Source organism: Cyanistes caeruleus, chromosome 1 (genome assembly GCF_971803275.1).
Source record: "Cyanistes caeruleus chromosome 1, bCyaCae1.hap1.1, whole genome shotgun sequence".
NCBI lineage: Eukaryota > Metazoa > Chordata > Aves > Passeriformes > Paridae > Cyanistes > Cyanistes caeruleus.
Genome location: NC_141701.1, coordinates 108,144,306 through 108,165,274, shown reverse-complemented (window position 1 = coordinate 108,165,274; position 20,969 = coordinate 108,144,306). Strand labels below are relative to the sequence as shown.

General features: G+C 37.8%; 1 protein-coding gene across 9 annotated transcripts in view; it reads right to left on the bottom strand.

Annotated features, from left to right (window-relative positions):
- The window catches only part of TRAK1 (trafficking kinesin protein 1), a 122,395-nt gene that overhangs the window by 5,380 nt on the left and 96,046 nt on the right, over nt 1-20,969 (bottom strand). For 5 of the 9 annotated variants that reach the window (XM_086848674.1, XM_023919379.2, XM_086848703.1 and 2 more), the window contains 6 exons: nt 20,117-20,254; nt 18,415-18,491; nt 16,143-16,379; nt 14,908-15,224; nt 10,342-10,671; nt 1,612-1,714 (listed from right to left, as the gene is read on the bottom strand). In XM_086848674.1, the coding sequence (XP_086704800.1) occupies nt 1,612-1,714; nt 10,342-10,671; nt 14,908-15,224; nt 16,143-16,379; nt 18,415-18,491; nt 20,117-20,254 (1,202 nt within the window). The remainder of the gene's footprint in view (nt 1-1,611; nt 1,715-10,341; nt 10,672-14,907; nt 15,225-16,142; nt 16,380-18,414; nt 18,492-20,116; nt 20,255-20,969) is intronic. The other 4 variants (XM_023919380.2, XM_086848714.1, XM_023919383.2 and 1 more) reach the window with 1 other exon arrangement.

Here is a 20,969-nt window from a genome sequence, read left to right as displayed (position 1 = left end):
GGCCTCAGCAACTCAGCCCAGTGACAGTCTCAGAGTTAGATTGAGAAAAGAAACAAATAAAGGAGCATTTCATTTAGCTGGATGAAATTTAGTCAGGTTAGAGCAACACCTGGGGTAGCACAGGTTAAAATGCAACCAGGTTGGTAAATGCCAAACCTCTTGGGGTTAGCTGGTGCCACACACACTAGCATTCCTTGTACATGACCCTGCCAACACAGATGCTGCTGGCAGTGCTGCTCACCCCCGACCACGCTGGGTCACAGTGTCTGCCCTATACCTCCTCTCATCACAACGAGACATAACGCAGTTTCTCGTCCTCCTCACATGACCTGTGAAGAATCATTTATAGTTGGTAAGGAGGAGCTCCTTAAACATCTGCTGAAAACATAATTTTTTCTTCTCTCTTTTTTCTCCTGAACGAATGATGAACTTCCATTTAACTGAGGCAGTTGAAAATGCACCAAATTTTGCTATCTTTTCTGACTGATTTGTTAGATTTAGTACCCAAAGAGTTTATTATGATCACAACTGACAGCAATTCAACAATAACAAGAAAATTAAAATAGAACTGCAGCCATGTAAGAGAATCTCTTCGGTAATTGTGCTGAGGGAAAAGACAGAAAAGAGTAAAGAAAAAAATAGCCAGGCCACTATTAACTAACTTAGTTCAGAAAGGGAAGCAAGAAAGTTACATTTAAACATCATATATTTTCTTTCCATTTGACAGGTTTTCATATTCAATACCCTTACTTTTCATGCCCTTCATAGGCAGTCAGTGCCTATCTCATGTCTAAACAAATGTAGACACAACACCTCTGCACGGGAACCTACACATTGGTACACTCCCACAGAGGAGCTGGAAGGGGCAGAGAAAGCAATGAGACATTGTCCTTATAAACAGAATAGAACATTCTGTAAATCCCGATTTTCTAAGGGAAGAAAGCTCCCTCTTTAGGTATGAAATTGACACACACACCCCCTCTGGTACTCAGATCTTCACCTTCCATAAGGGCACAGAACTGCCTTCTGTTGGCATGCAGTGTCTACACTGCCAATTGCTATTGCATCACCAACTCATTACTTTCGGTCTGGCAACTATGATTTAATTTCCAACATTTATAGCAAGAAACAAAGTAGACATCTCCCTGTTTCCAGTTAAGGAATATATCCTCCTCCATTCCTCACATAGCTCCTGGATTTCCTTACCTGCACATCCCTTTTTGTGCTGAGAGGAAGGATTTAGACTTCCTCCCTGGAAAAACCTCTCATCTCTTTTGCTAAGAGATTACATCCTGTGCATTCACATATGAGGACTACAATTATTCTAAGATGAAGAGTAGTCAGGCTTGGATATCAGAAGCCAATATAGTTATGTTTGACACTGCAGTATCTTAACTAGAGAAAACAAAATTTAAGAAACTTTGGCTTTTTAAAACATCACATATGCCTCTCAAATTCAGGCTGAGGTAACTCAAAATGGAAGGAATAATTGGTGGGTGTGTTGTAATTCACCAATGCAGTCAATGCCTACGCTTATGCTATTATTTTGCATTTGCTTAGAGTGGAAACTCTGACAGAGCTGGAGGCTTTGCCATCATGAGAATCCCTTACCTTGGCGTGACTCGTGTGAGTTCATCGGAGGGGTGCAGAATGCGGCAGGTGGTGAAGGTGAAGGTGGAGTTGGTTTGTGACATGCACTTCCCAGGATGAGGTACTAAATTAAAAAAAAGCAAATTCTTTGCATTTTACACAGAAAAGGGAAAAACCAAACTTCTGTGTGCTGATAAGACAGATGCAAAAAGTGATGAGGCACCTTGATGGGATCAATGCAAGAAAAGTGAAATGCCCAAGTACTACAGTGTTAAACAGACACTCCTTCTCCAAAAGAAACACCTCTAGGACTCCAAGGCCAGTGCTAAAAAGGTCTGCTGAAACTTGCCCATGATCACAAACACTGCAGATTAAATCTTGTTCAACCCAAATTTAGGCCAGACAGTGCTTGAAATGCTAGCCCAAATCTAAACTAGCAACTAGAATCAATGGGAAATCACAAGCAAAATTTTCTAGTACCAGCTGAGGAGCACCAGGATTTTCTAAATGCTTGTGCCTTTCAGCTTTCAGATTGATCCACAATAAGGTATCCCCATTACTTCTCAGTAATGGATCCATCTGACTAATGCTACAGGAATACAGATTGTTGGGGTGGTGAGGGGAAGGACACAGATTAATTACTGTTTCTCTGACTTTTCATATCCACAATATGGAAAGTGGTAGTTTTTTGGATCCACTACTGTACATCTGTGATACTTCTCTTGTGCATGTGATTAGGTTCTTTAAAAATGTATGTCCCCAGCTGCACAGTATAGCAGTTTTTGAGTGTTTGTAGACAGGGTAGCAAGTAAATTTCATAACAAATGTGGCTGTAAAACTGCCACTCTGTGATAGATCAGTGATTGGGGAAAGAAGCAATATAGCTCAGTTTTAAAAATAAAGGACTTAGGCCAACTTCTTTCTTCTTAGTAGAAATACTTCTGTGGCTGTATAACCTGCTATATAATGCAGCTGTGGTCACTGCAAAATAACTACAGAATTCAAGAGCCATGCATCTGAAAAGCTGGTTGGAAAACACCCAGAGTTAAATATTACATCAAAGATATCATGATTGCATAGGTTCTCTTACTTAGTAACCAAACTTAGCAGTGGTCAAAACACATGCACAATAAAAACCATGTGCAGCTCCCTCCCCACCAGTCCTACCCATCCCTCTGAGCCGTTCCCTGATTAAGCCACATTTTAATACCACAGTACACAACTATTCAACACATTGCAAAAGACAGACAGACCGACCAGTTAGACCAGACACCATTCTGAACTCCCAGAGCAGCTCAGCAGAAGCAAGGCAAGTCTTAATTGTGGCTGTGTTCCCTTTTTCACAGTTCACAAGTATCACAGCTCCAAAACAGTGTGTGTGGTTAGGTAGCCCTTTAAGAACACATATAAGCAGTGTGTGAAGGGTAGAGCATGGGCAGTGTGAACAGTGGAAGCAGAAGTGGCTGAGCATACAGTGTGAGGTAACTTCTAGTCAGCGCTGGAATGTAATGTACGGCTGTACATTAGAGAAGGATATTTCCAAGGACCCACTGGAGTGTCATGTTAACACACTCAAATGTTAGCACGGCATAACATAACAACAAGCTCTACTTCACCTCCAGAGATGGTAATTAGGTTGCTTCAGGAATCCAGTTGCTTTAGAGATTAGTGTGAGCACTACAAAAGCTATTACAAGGGAGCACAGCCTAGCAATCATGATTCTCTCCATATTGTAGAGAGTTATAAGAAAATCTGGAGAAAGAACTCAAATAACTGGACATGAAAAAATTGGTTATTTAGAGAAACACAGGACTTTTAACATAAATCAATTAGAACAAAGCAATTATCCCTGGATGATGAATAGAGAACAGAATAAAGCAATGCTGGTTTGAGATTGCAAGCTCAACCCAAAGCACATAGCTGTAATACAATCAGAGCATTTTCCCCATTTGTAATATCCACTGGGCATCCCCTCAGATTGGAGACAGGCACATTGAAGAAACATAGCTGCATTAGCAAAAGCAAGACTCATTGATATTAATGAGTCAAAGATAGGAGAAGGCTGCTAAAAGTAGAGAAATCACTAACTCTAATCAGAGGAGACAAAGTGAAATTATGAAAAAAATCTATCAATTTCCAAGGATGTATTTCACCCTCAAATACCACTAAGAAAGTCCTGTACCAGCTTCATCCTTCATCAGTCAACAATGGGTTGTATCATATTGCTGTAGCATTTTCCATCCTTTGGACACAGTAAAAGAGTGAGAACCTGTTGCTGTAAATGAACAAAGTTTATCAAATAGAAACAAAATTATTAATTTCTAACTTGTTAATTTTACATATGAATGGCCATCTCCTGAGTTGGTATAAGTTCATGAAGAAGTAATACATTTTTCTGTTAAGAAAAACTATCTTCACATTTACATTTATCAAAGTATTCTCTTGAATATAAATATCTGCTCCATGTAACTGAGACCAAATGTTTTACTTATACCCTCTTTTCCAAAGTAGTCATAGTTTAACAACAAGGCTCCATATCTGTATGAAAAAGAATCTATACATAATTCAGAGCTTAACAAAATTTACAGAAATATCATGTAACGTCATCCATCAGGAACCCTGTGCAAACTGTTAGTGCATTTTCCCCCTAAATGAAAATTAAATCTAAACTAAGATTTGTCTTGTATCATGTTTTAGCACTTAGGAATTAATGATTCTTCACCTTATTAAGTTCTCTCAAACAATTCATAGGCATTATGGAAAATGCAAACCATCATAGCTGAAAGGGACTCTTCTGTAAGCACAAACACTATTGTAAAAACACCTTTTAAATTACTGAGGGGAAAAAAAAAAAAAAAAAGCAGGTTCCAGTCAAACTGAGCACAGAGAGCTCCATCTTCTGGCAAAACAAACAGGGCTTTCCTCATAAATCACCAAGTTGATTTTATGTATCTCAGAGCTGTCTCAGATCCAGCTTCAGGACTCAGAGCCTGTGGGCCATTGTGCTAGGCGTAAACAGCAAAATAGAAATGTTTAGGACATGACCTTCTGCCCAGGGAACTCTCAATAGACCATTTTATCTGGATTTTCAACCAGCTTGTGCAGAGGAAGTTACAAAGTTACACAGCAGGTAAACCTGTGGCCTGCCCCACCCTCAAGAAGATGTCAAGGCAAATTAAGTTTGAACAAGATTTGTAAGAGGTAGTTACACTAAAACACCCTTAACTTTTGTACCATTGGATCAAAATTCAAATTTGTTGTTATGCTGAAATAACAGTGAGGAGTTAGAGAGCTTAAGGTGACCAGTATATCTTTGCATTTTTTACAAACACCTATTCTGGCACATACAGATTTATTAGGAAATTAATCTCAAAAAAGTTGGGAAATCTTTAGAGTATGATTTGATCCAGACTGGCACAAAGTTAACACTTTAGTCCAACAGTGAAGCAAGCCACTCTGCTCCATCATTTTTCTGGCATGTTTCAAGAAAAGGGGGGAACCCAGCTCCCTGCTATTTGAGCAGGGATTACACTGGAATTTCTTTAGCACAGGCTGTAGAAACAGGGATGGAATGACAATCAGACTGAGGCATCCTAAGAGCAACAGAGGGTGTTCTAAAGAATTAGAAGTTTATTGCTGAATAGAAAAATTCTGCCTGCTTTAAAGGAGAATAATGAAGGAACATCAGGAGACTTTTTTTACTTTCTCCAGTGTGATCATCAAGAATACAGACTGCGGACTTCACTTTTGCCAGTGTGTGCCACTAATTCAATTCTTAGGTGAGGTGAAATTACTGGAAACTAGGTCACAAAACCCCACTAGGATCTATAGGACAATTCAGTGGTTTCATGTAGTGTCTAGATTTAGCAGAGTTCATCCCCTCCAGGTGGCTAAAGGTGAGAGCTCTGATATCCAGTGCTACCTGTACTGAAAATGCCTGGCTGACAGAATAGGAGGAATGTGAAGTAGGCTGGATCTGATGCCTGGGTGAACCACTACAACAAAAAAGGAGATAAGTGATAAAACAGCTGTAAAATGTTAACATGGTGCTCTGCTAAAGCTGTAACTGTGAATATGAACTGTAATTATGTATATAAAGCTGTAATTGTGAATACTCAAAATTCGTATGTCTGCACCAGGAGCATGACTTTTGTTATGTTCCTTATACAACAAAATTATTTTTTGAATACCTGATTTTCCAAAATTCTCATTTATTTTGCCTTTGGAAACAGAAAGAGGAAAAACTGAACAAAGGCAGGTATTCTTTGGACAGGGTGTTCTTCTGTCTAAGATCACTTTCTCTTATGTCTATAACCATTGAGCATAGATGGAAAAAAAGTATTTAACGTGGCTTCAACATAAGTTTATGCAGGCTAGGATCCCCAAATTAAAATTCAAGCGTTTTAACACCATAGAAAGCAACTGCTGACAGTCTTCTCTTAAAGAAATAATTACTGTGAAATATTCATGGCATTTGAAAATAAAATACATTTAAATATGCATCAATACCTTAGTTCTAAGAAGAGTTACAAAATTTATTGCTTTTTTGTACAATGATAACCTTTTAGAAGCATGTATAGTAATCCTGCTAAAAACAACTCAAACATAATACATTCATTATGTGTTCTTGTGATTTTAGGCCTCTATTTGGAAAGTCCTCCATGTCATAGTTAAGGTCTAAGCATGAAGTACAAGAGTGCTGATCCCGTAATGCTGTGCACATGTCTATTCAAAGCAATCAATCAGTGGAACTAACAAACACAAATACTGAAAGACCAGTTTATGCACCCAGTACTAGCAGGCAATTAGGCATACACTGCATCAAGTGCAACCCTTCCAAAGTCAAAATTAGAACATTCATAACATTATTAAGTGCTTTGAGTGGCTGGTGTTTCATTTGTTTCTTTAAGGGAAACATGAAAGTCAGTGAATTAAAAAACCACAACAAACCAAACAAAAAACCAACCCAAACAGCCCCTCCCTCCAAAACAGATTCTGTACAGTTTTATAATATACTAGTTTCTTTCACAAAACAAACAAAAAATATATTGAGGTTACTAAAAATTTGTGCTGCAAAAATTACTTGTCCTAGATGATTTTAAGAACGCTGTGTCCTGTAACTTCTCTATAATTCCACTTATGCTGAAAGACTACACAAGTGATGCACAAATCTCAACCTACTCCTGTGTATTAGGCTAGAACTGTAACTATGGAATTTACAATCCTCCATAAAGTTAATGCTACCCACACACAGTATGTAACTCCAACAGACTAACTGCAGACCATAAAGCATGTATACTAACTTCTCCTGAAATGTTCAGTGCCACAGCTGGGATAGAATATGCATTTATGGTGAAGAAGCTATTTTATAGATCAATAGGTTCTACAGGTTTCAACATAGAGACAAGAAAACACAAGGAATGTAACTTTTCCTTTTTCAATCAGAATGGTTTCTGACTCTAGCTATCCCAAGACCAGAATATCTATCACAATTGCTCTGAAAACATTTGTTTTGGCTACAAGGTATTTTTGGCACCAGCAGTGTTTGCTCTCCTGAGCCTGGAAGTTAAATAAGCTCCCAGGCTCATTTTGTGCAGCACTCTGCACACACAAAATGGCAATATGAATAGTACTTGTAAGTACTGTGACAGAGAACCGATACAGTGCAAAAAAGGCAAGATACAAACCTCAGAGCATACAATCAACTGAAGCAGAAACGTGCCCAACAGACTAAGATGACCTGCAGCTGGCTGGGAAGGTCTTTGTAGGCACTGTATTACTAAAGACCTTTTGATCTGAGGCTAGAAGACTTGTAGCTTCACTGACACATTTTATGGCCTGCCAACAGCAACTGTGAGATACCTGCTGGCTTTTACAGGCCTCTTGAATGAGATTTTTCCACAATGGAGCTATCCTGGCTTATAAACAAAGGCACTATTGCTAGAGACTGTGTACAAATTTTTTCTTTCCTTCCCTTTTTATTTTACTTCCACATTCTCTAGCAAGAATTTATTCTGTATGTTTCTGACTGGAACCAATTCCCAACTGGAATCATGCAAGCAATGATGTCATAACCTTGTACTCATGATGGGGTCATGATGAGGTGCCACATGTCCATACACACCCCTACCTGCCTTGCATTTCCTACAGAGAGATCTAGAAGAAAGAATGCTGAGGAGAAGCAATGAGAAGCAATGGCTGCACAATATTTAAATACAAAATAAATTCATAAGCTAAGCATGCACCTCCTCCTCCCAAAAGATAATTCTTCAGTGGGCAGATTGTGGATCCTAAGAAGTACTGCTCCATTAGAAAGCACCAAAATCCACAATCTCCTCCTTGTACAATGCCTGACAAATTGTTTCAACAAAAAGCAGATACAGTGTCTTTACACCATTTGAGCAACACAACCAATAATGATATGGTAGTTCATGGATACTCCTAAATCCTATGCACCAGGACAATTTGAAAGAAGGCAAAAGAATGGGAAATTAAAGTTTTCAGTGCACTTGTTCACTCTAAACAAAGTTATTGATTTTGACCCATTTATTTCTGTAATGTATTAAAATGACTCAGCAAATAATACAAGGTGCTAGAGCAATTTAATTGATTTTTATCTTACTTAATCAGTTTATAAGGTAGGGAATTTGCTTAAACACCCTGTCTGAGATATAGACTTTTCCCAGAAAAAGTCAGCAGTAACAAGTTCATAAACAGTGACCTTATTTCAAATCATAACGGAGATAGAAAATGGAAGGAAATACTAAACTTTCTTACCAGTTTGTAATCATAGAGAAGGCCTACATTTATTGCTCTACTACAAAGAAAGAAGTCTTTCAAATTAGTACCCAGAAATGTTAGACTAATTTGTTCTTTTTAAAAAAAAACAAAACCAAGGAACTAAACTATATCCTTATCTATGTTTAGCCATGACAATGAGTCTTTTACTCTTTTGACATGTTCCTGTGTTGAACATGCTTAGAAAATTCTTAAAAATGTAACCCAAGCAACATTTTTTTGCACATTTATTGTACCCTGAGTACATGAAGAACTGTTTGTTCCCTTCCTCTCTACAGCAACACATTTTAAAATTAAACATATCTTTTGTTGAATCTTTTATTCCCTAACTCCTAAAAAAGCCAGTTATTTCAGTCTTTGATTATTTCAGTTATCTCCAACTTTTCTTGTTGTTGCTACTCAGACTCTTCAAAATTATAAAAACCTGGATAATAGCCAAAATGGTATACAACTGCCTGAAGAGGCATTATTTATTTTCATATTAATTTTAAAAAAAATATAAATTTTCTTTCTGGGATCTCATAGAAGGAGGACAACTTTTGCCAATGGAAAGTTGAAGGGTCTGGATGTTGAAGCACTGGAACAGGCTTCCCAGGGAAGTAGCTGGGTCACTGCCCCAGGAGGTATTTAAAAGATCTGAAGATATGGCACTTAGGGACATGGTTTAGTGATGGACTTGGCAGTGCTGGGTTAATGCCTGGACTCAATGATCTTAGAGGCCTTTTCCAGCCTTAATGATTCTGTGATTCGAAGTTTAACATTAGTACAACTGACTGTAGAAAGCAGCTTATATTCAGTAGCTGAAAGCACTGAACTGCCATCGCAGTGAGAGCTGAAGATACTCTGTATGTCATGATAATAACAGAAATATTATTGTTTAGCCCTGAGACAATCTAATCTTCCAAAGACCAGCCAAATATTAAATTACGATTTATCCCAGAAAAAGGAGAGGGAAGGAAGTGTGTTCATTTAAAGTAGTTATATAAAAACAAGAAGTCTGGAAAAAAAAGGAGTTCTGGCAATTTTCTGATTCTGGACTAAATATAATTCTTTACCAGAGGCAAATCTTAATGAAGACTATATAGCTTATTAAAACAAAACCCCCTCAAATCCCAAGAACAAGAGAGAAACCACACAAACTCAAAACACATCTATTGTCTTGAGAATCTGTAATCCTGTGCAATAATAGACTGCTAGTGTCAGTTCAGAATATCTAACAACTCATGCAGTACTGTGTCACTTAAAAATGTTTATGTCTTAATACGGTATAAATAGGAAGGACAGGGTTTAGTAGTGTGGTGGAGAAAGAATAAGGGAAATGTTATTAGTCACTGCATGAAAACATCCCCTTAGTTCTTTCTCAGAAGGACTTTAAAAACAGGTAACTGTACCTGAGGTAAGTGAATTAAACTTTCAGAATTTCTTTGGTGATTTTCAAGGCACTCCATTTGTTTCAGAAAAGGCAAGATAGAGGCACCTTTAGTGCACCAATCATTTAGTCTTCTTTTTTTCCCAAAGTAAAAAAATCTAAGACATGGCATCACCTCTTATGAACTGTCAGAAGAGTATCTGCACTACAGTAATACAAAATATATGTAATCTGTACATTACACACACTTAACAGCGTGCACTAAAATACACACACAAGTTGAATACATGCCACACAAAGGTTTGTTAATGAACCACTTCCTTTTAGCAGCCTTCTCTTATCAAAATAGAGTAAAATATTGACCACAGATGCTGTTACTGAAAAACAAATTAAAAGATTATCAAAGAAATGATTTTTGAGCCAATGTTAGAATGGTTATGTTCTAACCACTGCACGCACTTATCGTGCAGATGCTACACACAAAGCAATATTATGGATGCTGTTCTGAAGAGACGTGAGAATGGCCCAGTAATCAAAATCCTGTAAAGATGTCAGTTTTACTGGACTTAATGAGTTTCCCTCACCAGACCCCTCATCATCGTCAGTCGCGGACTCCTGCATCTCCTCTGTGAAAGCCTGAGATTGGCGGGGGTTATTCTTGTTCTCTGAAACAGTCACTTGTGCTTGTGACCTCTCACCTGAGGTCTCTGTGTGCTGAACTGGCGTCGAGGTAGTTAGGCCCTTGTAAGAAATGTCACCTGTCTCATCTTCCTCATAGTCATTAAGGCAGTACACTTCATCCAGGTCCAGGTCTAGAGTCCTGAAGCCTTTAGTGACAACCCCGGGCCTCGGGTCCAGGATCCCACCCAAGTGCGGCTGAGCCAGCTGCTGCCAGTGGTGCAAAGTGGCAGAACCTTGAAACGGAACAGAAAGACAACCAAAATCAATTAGTTAGCAATCCAGGACCTAAAAGACAAAGTCTCATTTCATTTATCCAGAAGACCAAAGGTTTGGGAGCTCCAAACCTTTAATGTTTCTGGGGAGATATGCTACAGCACAAAACTGCTTCACCTATGCTTCAGCATTTCCACACCAGTGTGAAACAAACTGATCACATCAGCACTTATGCAAAGCCTGGTAGTGAGAAGCAGCACACTTGTGCACATGCACATCCCCTCCCTGTAAATATCCTCATCTGCTTCAACTCACAGGATTAAGCAGGAGTAGAGAGAATTTACTTTTTAAAAGTCGATCTGAGCGCCATCACAGAAAGCTCTAAGAGGAACATATACCACATATTCCCACATTAAGCTCAAACTAAGACAAGTGCTGAAAACATGCCAGAATTTTCTACCGGTGGCTAGCAGGAGGACAAGTAGTCACACAGATTGCACAGCAATTTTAGCTTTGTACCATATGTTAGAAAACCCCATCAACTTCAGGCTCATGTAAGCAGATACACAACTCGGAGCTACACATCAAGTCTAAATACCTGAGTGGGCCCTATGCTACAGGAATTCAACTACTACATAACTAAGTGCTACTGTACCTGTAGCTTTATCCTTGGCAGAGAAATGTTTTGAAAAAGGAGGTGCATTTTACAGAGAAAAGTATTCAATATTCAAGGATTAATAGGAGACAGTTAGAAACAGCAATGGATCAGGAAAAACTGATATATACACCAAGATGGGCCCAGTGAAATCACGGGAGTATTTATTTGATTCCTCAAGAAGCAATTAAACACTGCTTGCAAGGGCCTGAATTTTCCTGTGTGCCCACCATCACTGTGTTGAAAAATGTGACTTAAAATCACACATGTCCTATGACACAAACAAAACATCTTTCTCTTCACCTCTGCCAGATCAAATCAGAGCAGTTTTTGAAGCCTTATTCCTGTTCCTTCTCTGCAAAGCAGAATACCCACTCATTCAACAAGCTGGAACACAAATGTCTCACCTATATTCAAAGACCAAGAATGTTCAATTTGTTGCACGATGTACATAAAAACCTAAACAACTGTAATAACTAGACAAGGAGTGGCTCTCATATACATTTTCAATCTGAGAAAAATCCTGTGATAGGAGAAAACTGTCATTTCACATATTTCACTTGAAGAAGCTTACTGTTAATAGGAAGTGAACAGGGGAAAACTCTTTCTCTAGAATGACTGGGAACAATGGGTGGCATTTTAATTAAGCCTCACTTTTTAGCATTTGTAATTTTTTAGCTCAGAATAAATTGGTCTGCTAGATTGCTTTGGCTAATTGCCCTATTTTTTCTTTCCTTTTATTTAAAGTAAGTCTAGAGGGATTAGAGAAAATTTGCACCCTTGAGGCTCAAGAAATAGAAAGCATTACAACCCCAAAATGAGAGAAGAGACATCCTTATAATTTGTATTTGCTTCTGAATTGTCACAAAGGCCAAGTTTTTGCTTTCAAATAAACAAAATACCTCAAAATGTGAAGAAGTGACAGATATTGTCAAGCCTTAACCTAGGAGTAGAGGTTTTCTGTCAGTCTACTCCAACAATTAAAGAACAAAGGAAATCAAAATTGCTTTCTGCACTATATGCAAGCATAAGAAGTTAATTAACTTCTACATACTAGCTTCTGAAGATGTAATCTTTTTCACCTTAAAGCACACCAAAACTTATACTTAAAATAAACTCAGTAGAATACAAGCACTTCATAAAAAATATATTTTCATATATATACCTCATATTTTTCCATAGAAAATATATATACCAAAATATCTGCATTTTGAGCTTTAACATTTCTATTGAAACTACAGAAATCAAAATGGCCTAAACTCCATCACAAACAGGAGTATATCTAAGCCTAATCTTGATCTCATAAAATGCATGTAAGGGAGCTTTAATTTCCTAAACAGAAAATGAACACAAATGTACAAGGGAATACAACAATTATAAATCCCCAATAAAAAGAAAAAAGAGAAAGTTGCAGAAGTCAAAAGAAGAGGGAAGTACAACACTTCTTTGGCCTACATTCAGTCCCAGGCTCCTAGCAGATGGTTTTGTAAATTACCAGAAACAGCTGGCATGAGGGAATTACTGTGTAACAGTGGGGCATGCCACTGAAGGAAGAAGGAATATAAGAACAAAATAAGTATATGAATGGAGTAATTTTTTTTCCCTATATTCCTGATATCTTTGCATGATTGCACATAGGTTTTGAGGATCAGAGAAACCTTAGAAATTCAGAATTTGCAATCAAGTGGATGAAGACATAATGAGTCCAAGTTTTCAGTTTTCCTACAGATAGTGTTATTTCATGCTTATGACTCTAGAAGTCACAGGTGCATAGTTTAAAAAATTAAAAGCAAAACAAAAAAAAAATCCCACTGGACTATAACTAAAACAAGTCACATCAAGCAATCCTTCTGTTTGACTAAAAGAAAGCATGTGTTGTTTTTTAAAGGTGCAAAAGAAAATTAATTTCTTCTCTTCTGTCAAGTGCTTCTGTCACTTTTTTTCTGAGGGATTTAAAAGATTGCTTTAAAGGAGCAGAAGTCATTAACCTATAGTAAATTTATTATAGAACTAATTTTTATTTCTTATGTTTCATGACATGAGCACCCAAAACAATAATAAACCAAAGACACAACTACTCATAGCAGTCTGTAGGTACAGCAGACTATTTTTCCCCAGTAGTCTGAAGGCATCCCTGAAGTTGAAAAAAAAATTAAGGCTTGTGAAAAATATTTGGAAAAGAAGCTAAGATGAAATGAAGAACAAAATCATAAAGATATTTAGTTAATAAAAATTAACAAACATAAAACTTATGAAACAGGCAGACACAAACATGCTACAAATGAGATCTAAAACCAAACATGAGAAGTACTTTAAAAGATGCAATAATTTCAAGAGAGAAATGACCCAGTGAAAACATTGAACAAAACCGGGGAAAAAAAAACAAAACCCAGACAGATAGAAAGATGATAAAGACTTCAAGAGTTTATTGGAAGACAAAAGCAGATATAATGGGATGGTGACAGAAATCTGTTACAGTGGTAGCAACTGGAAACTGAAACAAAGTGGGATCATCCTTTCCCTCATGTGATACAAGAACTTTTATGACCATTTAAAAGCAACCATGAAAACAAACTATTAAAATCTGCTTGACAGTGTGCTATGGCTATGATTTCAGTTCAATAGGTAGATACAGTACATCACTTTCTTCAGGACATAAGAATGCTGATTGTTGCTTCTGAGTACATGTCATGCTATATGCTCCTTATAGATGAAATAAATTTTTTCTAAAAAGCAACTTCTGCAATTAAAACACACACAATGCAATGTAATAGGAGGGGGTGGGGGGGAGAGAGGTAGAGAGAGAGGGAGAGAGAGAGAGAGAGAGAAGCCAAAGCTAAATGATGTTACCTAGTGTATCTGTAAAGTACTACAGGAAAACCTCATTTGGTTGAAAACCTGGAGGAATTGACTCAACTAACTTCCAGCTACAACCTGAAAGAACTAAAGAAAGCCAGGCAGACTATATACTACATGTGCTTTGACAGTTTTTTTTAAATAGTCTACTGAAAGGAACTTTGAAATACAGCTCTAGCCCTCACTACCATCTATCTCTATCTTACCTTTTTCTGAGACAATGTATGAAGGAAACTTGACTTAAAAAAACTCCACCTATTTCACATGTGAAACACAAAGCCATAGTGACTCACGTGTGACCACTCAAACAACCCATTAAGTCCAGAGATAATTTTGAATCACTGTAATAGTCTTATTAGACCGGCTGGACTAACCCAAGTAAGTAAAGGCCTTTCCAGATATACTAATTTACAAAACTCTGTTTGTTTAAATTTCATAGACTTATCCACCCTCCTATTCCAATTATGATATGGTAATATTTAGGTCAGATGTAAAACTGCACTGCTGATGTGCACATGTGGCCTGCAATACTCATTTTACTGCCTTGGCCGGGATTGTTTCCTAACACTTTTAAGGCTTGTGGAAGAGCATAGTAGTTAGAAGATCTCAAACCAACAGCGTGGAGTACTGTCTCTAAAGTAAAAAGAATATGTATTGCAAAGATTTCCTGCTTTCCGGTGATGGATTAGAGACCACAAAGAGTCACTAATAACAACAGATAAAGGCCGAGGCCCTTTGTTATCACCTTCTAGCGGTTTCACAATCTGAAGCTTTTCTGGCAGGTAGGAGCGACTGCTGATAGACATTCCTGAATATCCAGTGAATTCTGAAAATCTGGAGTGAGTTCCCAGTGACATGATGCTCTCTGTGGGGGTAACGGAACCACTGTGGAGTTCTCCCTTTTCTGCCAGTTCCCGCAACTTCCTTTCCTGCTCTTCCTCAAAGAATTTGCGTTCCGAGAGGTAATTCTCCCGCCTGAGAGAGAGCCTACGAAGGGCAGTCTCTAGGTCACTGGAGCCTGGAGTCCCTGGAGTTCCAGGCTTCTTCATCCTGTCTTCATTTCTAAAACATAAAGTGGGACACAGAAAAAAAATTTTAAAAAAAGTGTGGGAGGGAAAAAAACACATTCTTAAAAAAGTTTAAAACTCCCACATGACAGTTTTGAGACATTCACCAACACCTTTATATGTCTGGGAACAACTTGCTACTCATCTGGAGAGCTCAAAGGCAAACACCAAAACTTTTGTAAAAGTTTTGCCTGGAAACTCCTGGTTGGAAACCTGCACTTTACTTAGGAGCTTCCTCCTAAAAAGAGGTGAGAATTGTCTTTGTCTACTCACTGTGTGTCTTTCACAGTCATACAAACTCAGGTAAGCAGGCCCCATGGTAAAGGGCCAATGCTGTACAAACACCACAGTGAATCACAAGAGTATATTATACTGACAAACATACATAATTTTGAGGTATTAAGCCATTTTTACTGGAAAGTATATACAGCATAATATGGAACTGTACTGGGGGAAGAGACAAGTAGCTAGAAAAGCAAAGTTCTGACTGGTTTAATTCACAAGTTTTCATATTAGGAAACCTACAGATGCACACTTTATTTATTTTTAGGATCAAAATATTAACTGTAGCTGCATCTGGGATCAGAACTCTCTGGCAGTTATGCAAAATGGTGAAAAATTCATTATTTTTAAGTGATGACCCACAAAAATAAAGGGTGGTTTTACACCATCTGGTGATGTTGCATCTCAGAGCAGGTCTGAGTTGCAGACACTGACTGATACACAGTGCTTTCTAAAAGCTTTCTTTCTTTAAATAAACTTGAGTGCTCAGAAACTACAAGCACAAACTAGATTTTGAAGATGTATGCCATTGTGGTAACTGCACTATGTAAGACAAAAGGAAGAAAACAGAAACACTTTGCCTTTATGTAAGGAACAAAGCAAAAGCAAATTCCAGCGCTACGGTACTGACCCATTGTCCGAGGACTCTGTCTCTAAGATGATGCTATTGGTCTTGTTGTCTATTACAATGTTAGAGATGTCTCCCCCATAGAAACTGGAACGTGGAGTGCTGACACAGCTAGAAATGACTGAGTTCATAGCAGAGGACTGGTTAGAGCCTGGGATATTCATTGGTGACGGAGTCATGGACCTCTGCTTGACAACTTGATTGACATTTCTCACCGTCTCGAAGACTCGCTTCTGATGGCTGTAAACACACACAGTTAATCACTCAGTAACTTATTACCATGAGAAGGAACAGAGGAAACAGGTAACAGCTTACTAACAGCCCTTCCTATTCACAGATCTAACACACACTTTGGTTTTGTATATAGTTCTGTAAAGTAGTATGCGTAGGGTCTCATACTAGCTACAGTCTGGTCATTACATTCACTACATCAACATAATTCTTCCATCACCCTAGAATATTTTTGACAGAACATTTGACAATTATGTGCATGGACTCTTTCAAATATTAATAAAAAATAAGTGAAAGAGCATTTCCGTATACAAGCTAAAAGCACAATAAAGCCCTTATGTAAAAATGAGTTTTTAAAAAACAGACTTTATCTCCATTCAACTCTTAACTATAAACTGGCTAATCCATTTTAAAAGAGAGTTTGAATTTACTCTCCTGAGTGTCTCCATGCAAGCAAGTCTTGTGTCTTTTCTCTTTGAGACCAATTTCCAACCCCCTTCAATAGTACTTTAAAAAAAAGGAAAAAAAATCCCAGAAATATAATGGACCAAGACTTGAGAGAGGCTGTCAAGGCTGGAAACCAAATTTTTAACCTACTTCTACAGTTCATTCTTCATCACTATTGTCTTTATACCACAACAAACACTGTTCACCTGCTTCAAAGACTGACATCAGATGACATTTCAGCAGAAACTTCTTGCCAAAATAAAATTATCCTACATCATTCTGCAAAAGTACTACTGCTTTGTTTTACAGTTCAACAGTGGCTGGACCTAAGAATAGCACATTCCTTCTATCTCAAAGGTAACACTGTCAGGTTTTAACAGTGACTGCATGCCTTAGGCTATTTAATGTAATTTAAATTTATTTCCCTCTGTCCATGGGTGCTCAACAGTTGCACCCTTTGTGTGGAGGCTCCAGGTCTACAGTTGTACATCTTTATGAGGCTGAATCTAAGAGTATTTATCAATAAACAGTCCCATGGAGCTTGCAGTTACTACCACTGCACAAATAAATAAAACCAAGCCAAATCACACAACAAAAAACCAAAAAGTATCCTCCTCTGGTACAGGCAAAGTCAATAAGGCATTCAAAAGAAGTTAAACTAGCTTTAAGTTAGACTATACTGGAAGGATGAAAGGATCCTATGGGGTTTGAACATGCTCACAACTTTCTGATCTTACATTTTTCTAATCAACATTTCACTCTGTCAAAGCCTCATTTACAGTTCTTGGCTCAGGCTCAGAAAAGGTCAGTGTATGCGTCAGGCATTTTGGTAATGCAATTAGAAGGTTTCTGGGAAGTGCCTACTGTACCTTCCCTGACTGTCCTGTTTTGTAAACTTGTTTCTGTAACAGACCCTGTCAACTGGATTAACTTATTTCAAATTAAACAATCCATGCTTTGTACAAATCTGTGAGATAAACCTATTGGAGTACACGTGCAACTGGCATCAGTGAGACCATTTCTGCCAAGCTGTATCTATCTATAGGTTTGGGGCTGTCGCAAGCACTTAACTTGTTTCAAACTACTCTCTTGTTGAATTAAACAGAACTTCAGCACAGGCATATAATGGGCATCACACTAAGTACCATTCCAAATCCCTTACTGCCCTGATGTTCTTCCTGTAGAAACTGGATTAGATCAGTAGTTACCTGGTAACTTATGTTGTAAAACTCACCAAGAGAGAGAAAACCCACTAATTTGAACTCCTCCCCTAACTGGTAACTGGACAAATCTAGCATGGTAACACACAAGAAAACAAACCTTTTCTCATTCTCATCACTCACCATTGAGGAAAAAAGTTTACAAGACACGGCAAAGCCAAAATATTGATGTTTTCTTTTGGCAGCTTTAGGAGAAAATAAAAACACCCCAAAATCTAGGCAATTTCTTTTCCTTTTTCTCTCTCATTCATATTCAGATAGAAATATTTCTTTCTAAATATCTATCTCAACTATTTCCTTTTTTTTTTCTTTTTTTTTCAAATAATTAACTTCAGATATAACCAATCAATTTAGGAACCAATTCTTTTCATTCATACGCCAAGTCAGGAGAGTCGGGTTCATCTAAATGCAGCTCCTTCCTCATTGACCCTTCTATCTCTGCTGCCAAAGAATCCTGTTAAAAATAAGCACAAAAGAGAAACAAATATCATAGTATTAATAGGTTGGTATGACAGAAAATAATAAATTACTTATACAAAATAATAAGTGATGAAGAGTATTTCTAGAAGAAAAAAAGGTTTAAACATGAAAAATGACAGGAAAACTAATGTAGATATTTAAAGTACTGACAAAATATGGCTTAATTTTCCTACAGTATGTACCACCTGATTATGCATAATATCTGCCAAAGAACCTTAAAAAAGCATTGTAGGCAACAACATGATCCAGCTTCCCAGACTGAATCCCATACTCAGTAACACTCACCTTTCATGCATAAAGTTTTGTTCTTTATGTTCTCATTTAAAATAAACATAAAACCCACAGCATTTTCCACCCATCAACAAAACTGACATGAATCCTGGCATAAAGCACTATACACTTTCTCCATAAGGTTAGATGTAACAGGCCATTAACTCTCCATAGCTGGTTGCTAAGTTTTACTGCTGGGTGCAGGGTCTAAGTATCAAACAGTAACAAATCTAAATGATCTTTTGTCCCATGATTCAACATTTGAAAATCATTTTAACAGAAAAGACATAAACCTATCTCAGCACAAGCATACTCTCCACAGCTTTCAGCCGTATTTGTGCAAGCACAATTTGTATTATTTTTGCAAGCACAACTTATATTATTAAACATCTGCACTTTAATTTGGCCAGTGTTCAGTCTCAGAAGGGAGCACAAAAAGGCAAGCTAAGCCTTTGTTGGCAATTTACTTCTTGTGAGCACAAATAAAATGTGTTCTTCTTCAGCAATAAGACAAGACAAGGCAGGGCAGATTTTGCGGCTTGATTACATTAAAGTATTGCAAAAGAAGCCACCGATACCATTGCCTTCAGAAGTAATCTAAGTACTCTAGAGATACACAGGCAAGCAGAGCAAGTCACTGGAAACACGCTTATCCACTCTTTTTTTCTTGTTTCATTGGGGGTACTGCATACTCCCTGAGCTTTAAATGTCATAGTCACATGAAAACAGGTAAAGAAAGTTGAAAACGCCAGTGAAACCACCATAATTTGCTGCCATAATACAGATTAGCAACTAACATTCTTATAATGAACCACTAAATTTTCAGTCACCATAAAACAAGAATGAATGCTTTTAACCCTGTTCAAAGGTTTAGACTGAAAAACTAGAATGTATATCATAAATTACTAGAAAGATGCTATGTCTGGAAACTATTGTTACATTATTGGGAAGTTGTATCTCCAAGGATATTGAAGATAAACAAGAAGCTCCTAATGAACATCAGCCACAACAGTACAGGAGATGCTTAACAGAGATGTATAGAACTGTGTAAGAACCTGGTAATGCCACCCAGGTTTCACAGAGTATGCACAGACAGCTGTAGGTGGCATGTAACACTGCAGCAGAGCTACACAGCACCACTGTTTGCCTTCACCACTGCAAACAACCAGATATGCAAAACTGATCACTCAGATATCCTTTAACACCATACAAATACACATTTCATCCATGCTTATGTCAGACCTAGCATCCTATCCCTGAAGCTTTAAGTTAAATGCAAATACACTTCTTTGCTTGGTGTGTGCTGGTTTTGTCCTTAAATCTGCTTACCATAGGGAAGAGACCAAGAGAGTGGTACCGACGTGATATAGCATTTGGCATTGTCTTGTTTCTAAGGTTTTTCAGCTCTTCTTGAGCCTCATGAAGCATTTCCATGCACTCTGCATACTTGTCTTCCAGCTCTCGCAACTGTAACATAGAGAAAACAGTCCAAGACCTTATGGGATGCACTATTACCATAAAAATCCTGCAAATTCTTTTAACACTGGTAAAGAATAATGGGGAAGGGAAGAATATCCCACTTTAAAGGAATTGATCTCCAACAATTGAGTATCACTGGAGGATCATTAATAACATGGATTAGGAATGGGGAGGCAAGCAGGGAGGGTCACAATGTGGAAGGAAGGAACTGTTTGCTCAATTTCCTTCCCTACATGAAGCAATTGTCAAGGAAAAGACACAGAGCTAAAAAAGTATCTTTAGTCTGATCAGGCTTAGTGCTTAATCACTCATGATGACCACAGTTGCAAACACCATGGTCTGAGGACAAGACTTTCCACAATGGTCTAAAGAACTTAGGAATTTTAAAGCCAGGACTTTCATGCATACATGCATATACACATATAGCTTTCAACAGCCTAAGACCATGACTTATTTTTAGCTTTCTCAGGAAACATATCTTATGTAATCATTCTACAGATGTCTGTGTACCCTCAGATGTTGGGGTCATCAGCCACTTCAACTAAGTTTGGCAAAGGGGCAGAAGTCTGGAACACCACATTCCTACACCTTTCATAAAAATCAGCTATTTGGTTTAGAAAAAAAGATCTGGTTCATTTTCTTTCCTAAGAAAGCAATGGTATGAGCTCAGTCTCTGTTGAGCAACACAAATACAAAAGGTCCA